Source organism: Neurospora tetrasperma (genome assembly GCF_000213175.1).
Source record: "Neurospora tetrasperma FGSC 2508 unplaced genomic scaffold NEUTE1scaffold_31, whole genome shotgun sequence".
NCBI classification, from domain to species: domain Eukaryota; kingdom Fungi; phylum Ascomycota; class Sordariomycetes; order Sordariales; family Sordariaceae; genus Neurospora; species Neurospora tetrasperma.
In genome coordinates, this window is record NW_009799129.1 from 638 (window position 1) to 4,987 (window position 4,350).

Sequence of the window (4,350 nt, forward strand, 5' to 3'; positions counted from 1 at the left end):
GTATCATGATGGATGCCTGGTTTGTTCAGTTTTCTGGAAAGGCGATTTCAACATAATCTCATATAGCTTCGCTTCGATCCTCTGCTGACCAAAGGCGTCTACAGTCTTTCCAATGGGTGGAAAGAAGGATCTTCTAGCTTTTGTGTTCAGTCTACGTCTCGTTCTGATGAAGCCACTGCGCTCACTGTTACATATTTTCTTGGTTTTCTCTCTTTTTCCTTGTCATTCTCGTCACTTTGAATTTATGTTTGTTTCTCTTTATCAACAATGCGGTTTGAGTCTGTCAACCTGAGAAGTCAAACTCTAAGACCTAGAATCTATTTTGCTGCATCAGGCTTGATAACAGCTCAGCTTTGCTCGAGAACACTCCTTGTGAGTTCGATTGTCTTCAAGTCTATAAAGGGCGGGCTCTATTTCTTCTAGTATGTGAGATCGCAATAAGGAGCGACATATCGTAATGGCTTAAGAACCCCGAAAGATTTTACCGTCCTCCCTGATCTAAACCTGACTTGATTGACGCCGATACCTGACTGCCTGGAAGGTTTTGCTGCAGAGTTTGATCGATTTCCTTCGGACTGTACAACTAACTTACCACACGCGTCTTACAAAAATCCTTCAGAGCTACTCTGATGTATCTTTGATAGATGTTACCCTTGGCTAGCTTGGAAATTGGCTCTTCTTGACTGCCAATTCAATATGGCTCTACCACTGTAAAGCACGCAAGTGGGGGTCACACAATGCATAGCTTTCTTACGACGCCGACGATTCTCTTGACGACATGGTAAATCAAGGCAAGTAATAATCTTGTCACAATATCGAATGGACAGGGGGTCTCGATTTTGTCTGATGCTGGTGTAAGTTACCCCCCCTTCCCCCCCTCCCTCCTCCCTCTAAAATGTGTTTACCCACGGCACTGTGGGCTATTCTGCTCTCTAAGCTAGAGGGCGCAGGTTTATGCCATCCATGATGTTATGACCATCTTGGCCACGCGTTTATCCGGCACATATGCCTTCTAAGTTCTGCCTTGGGCGTGGGAGGAGTGGTGTGGAAAACCTCACGGTATTTGGAGTGGTCTTCTGCATTTTAACCCCTCCTGGAATGCAAACAGCTTAACAACTCGCTTCGCTCCTCCTGGAGTACTTCGGTCCTTTTTGCCTATAGCATGACCCTGGCCCAAAAAAATACACAAGAAAAAAAAACATACAACACCTGGGATTCGCTGGTCGTCACCGACCCAACTACTAGTCAGGCGATTGGTAGCTTATCTATGGGAGAGCGGACGGGATCCCGAGTTTTCTACCATCTGTGGTCGTATGTATTAGCTTTGGTTGTTTGATGAGGCTATACCCTCAGCGTTGCTTACCCGTTTGATGTTGGTCTGCTCCATCTTCTACTACTTTTTCGATAGTATGCTGTATATTCCCTCCCATCTCTGATAATGTCATGATCGTGAATGACGTGACATAAACGGTTATCGGTAAATGTGATTTGTTCGCGGATCTTTTCCGATGCCATCACCTTCCAAAATGCTTCGGGCTTGTAACGATAACGGGAGGTAACGGTTGATACGAATTTCAATTCAGGAATCTCCTCCTTTGCTGTCTCCTTTCTTTTTTTCTTCTTTCTTTCTTTCCTTTAAGGCTGGGCAGCCGCCTTGTCTTTCTCCTCCTTCTCCTTAGCCTTCTGAGCCTTCTTGGCCTCTATTTGCTTCTGCTTCTCGAGCTTCTTGAGCTGGTTCTTGGTCAACTTTCCATCTCCGCCCTCAGCGGCCGCCTCCCCATCAGCGTTTTGCACCTGAGGCACCACAACAGGGGCGCGCGGGTTTCCATTCCACTTAAGAGGGCGTGTCGTCATGAAAAGCTTGACAGCCTCGTCGTCGACCTTGGCTCTCCTTTCCTGGAAAGCGGCGACATATGTTTGAAGCTCCTTGATGCAGATTGCTTTGAGATCACCAGTCAACATTTCACCAGATTCGTAGGCGACGCGAATCTTCTCCAGCTCCTCGTCATCTTCAAGGAAGAAGCGCAAGTACTGGTAGGCAACGTCGACGTTAGTGTCACCTCCTTTCTCGCGGTGCTCCTCAACGGTGACCTTTCCACCCGAGAAGGCATATTTGTTGATTTTGTTCTTGATTTGATTGGGGGTATCTCTCATGAAAACTGTTTTGAAGGGTCAGCAACAGGTCCGGATAGAACACCGCAACAAGCCACGTGGTAGGTCCAGTCATGGTCTGCGCCTGCAGCAGTAGGGACAATGACTTACTAGCAGACTCGTCGACAGAAGCGGACATCTATACACATGTCAATTAATGCCAAGATCAATTTTAGACAAAGGGACAAACTTCCAGTACGTACCTTTGTGCCGGGGCCCTGCAGAGCATCAAGGAAACGGGAGTGGATGAGGGCCGGCTTCGCGTACGAGATGTTGGAGTTCTTGTACTTCAAACGAGCGGAGACATCTCTAGTCATTCTGAAGTAGGGATCCTGATCAATGGCGCAGGGAATGAGACAGGGAATGGCGACGGTCTTGGATTCATCTTCGCCGAAGATGTGGGGGAAGGACGACGCCCAACTGCTGGCACCCTGGATACTGCCGAAGTGAATGCGACCAATGTTGGTGCTGTCGTTGAAGCCGAAGATGGCGCGGGCCTGGTTAAGAGTGATGTGCTTGGACAGGCGCACAACGTTCTTGTAGAAGGCGCCGCCCATATACTGGAAATCGCTGAAGATGAAAGTCTTGTTGGGATCGAAGCCGACGGCGATGATGTCCTTGGCGTTGTTGCTGCAGTAGCCCTCAACCTCCTCAATCGTTCTCTTGTCGGAAAAGAGATACTTTTCGTCGTCGGTCATCATGATGACCAGAGGAACATCAAAGGTATCTTGAAGCCATTTTGTGAACTCGAAGGGAATGGTGTGGCCAACGTGGACACTGTCGGAGGAAGGGCCGCGGCCGGTATAGAGGTAAAAGGGCTCGCCCTTCTCATAGCGGTCGAGGATAAGCTCAAGATCGCGGTGGGAGAAGACAATGCCTCTCCTGAGGAAGCGATGGGGCTTCTTGCCGGTGACCCTCTCGAGGCGATCGAGCAGGGCCTGGTCGATCTTCTTGGTGCCGAACTCCTCGATCAACTTGTTGTAATCGATGGCTTTGACAACGCCATCCTCGCCCACTTCGCCTTGGACCTGTTCGCGACGGAAGAGAGGCAGTCAGACCAATGCGCCGTACATATGCAAAGTACACAGACCTAACCAGAACTGACATTGTATGGGTCCACTGTCTGCTTGGAGGCAGCGTGCTTCTCGATCGCATCGGGGATGGGCGACTCCTTGAGCGCCTCGGCGTTGACGTTGGTCGCCATGTTGAAAGATGTCTGCTGAGTGCTGGTGGCAATCCGGGAGGGTTGTCGAAAAGTCCTTCAAAAGGGAGCCTCTTTGGCTGACAGTGACTCAAGTGCGATACGGCTCGAACGGGTGGCTCGTCCAGGGGAACGAATTGCGACGACACCTCAGACGGCGGAACAGGCACACACGCTGCGGGGGGAGGGGCTGCAATGGAAAGCCATTCATCGCTTTCTGCCGGGATGTGGAGGATCCAGACTGACATCAGATTGTTTCCGGCAGGCGGCTTCTTACGGCAAAATACAACAAATTTCCGGCAGGCAATACATAATGTATGGGGGGAAAGACCCGCGCTGCGTAACGATCAATTGACCTAAGGAATTTGGGAACCCCTCCGTCCGCAAAGTGGGAGGAGCAGTTCCCACCGAGATTGACATCGATCCGACCTTGACATTAACCCGGCCAGCTTTGGAAGCTATCTGAATGTCGCAAAGGTTTTCCGCCTGTCTGCAACCATGTTGGCGGCACCGTGGTTATGTCGGAGTTGCGCCCATTCGTTAAGGCGCTCGGGTGTCTTCGTCTCTCTTCAGCTTCGCAAAGCTAGCACAGGTGTGTACGCAGCATCCCAAGTGGAAGCATTTTTTCCTCCAGATTCTGATCGCAAGCCGTGGAATCCAATCTGCCGAGGGACACCTTCTGACGCGTCTCTTGTTGAAGCCAGCCAACCACTCGCAGGACTCCCACCTGTCCTCCTCGACCGAGCGCGAAAACTAGCCGCTGAGCACAAGCAATTGACGAAGCAACTCGAGAGCGAGTACGAGCCTACAGCCGCGAAGCGCGCCGGCGAAATCTCAAAAGTTGTCGCTGCCCTACAAGAGCTGGACAAGGCCAAGTCAGCACTGGATGAGCTCAATGGATCAAGATCTCCATCAGCATTTCGTTGGCCAATGTGCCTGTCAGGAATATGGAACCTTTTGACCAAGCCGTCGTCTCCCGCCGTGCAGATCTCTGGCTC

At 50.6% G+C, this 4,350-nt stretch overlaps 2 protein-coding genes across 2 annotated transcripts; one reads left to right on the plus strand and one right to left on the minus strand.

The window, feature by feature from the left end:
• Window positions 1-1,162: 1,162 nt before the first annotated feature.
• On the plus strand, window positions 1,163-1,336 carry NEUTE1DRAFT_50540 (uncharacterized protein; the record flags this gene model as incomplete). Its single annotated transcript, XM_009856567.1, has 1 exon — window positions 1,163-1,336. One exon carries the CDS (start codon window positions 1,163-1,165, stop codon window positions 1,334-1,336), a length of 174 nt encoding a protein of 57 aa, XP_009854869.1.
• Window positions 1,337-1,559: 223 nt separating this feature from the next.
• On the minus strand, window positions 1,560-3,355 carry NEUTE1DRAFT_149131 (uncharacterized protein; the record flags this gene model as incomplete). The annotated part of the gene is made up of 4 exons (XM_009856568.1): window positions 1,560-2,159; window positions 2,263-2,290; window positions 2,355-3,179; window positions 3,257-3,355. 4 exons carry the CDS (start codon window positions 3,353-3,355, stop codon window positions 1,636-1,638), a joined length of 1,476 nt encoding a protein of 491 aa, XP_009854870.1.
• Between the last annotated feature and the right edge of the window lie 995 nt (window positions 3,356-4,350).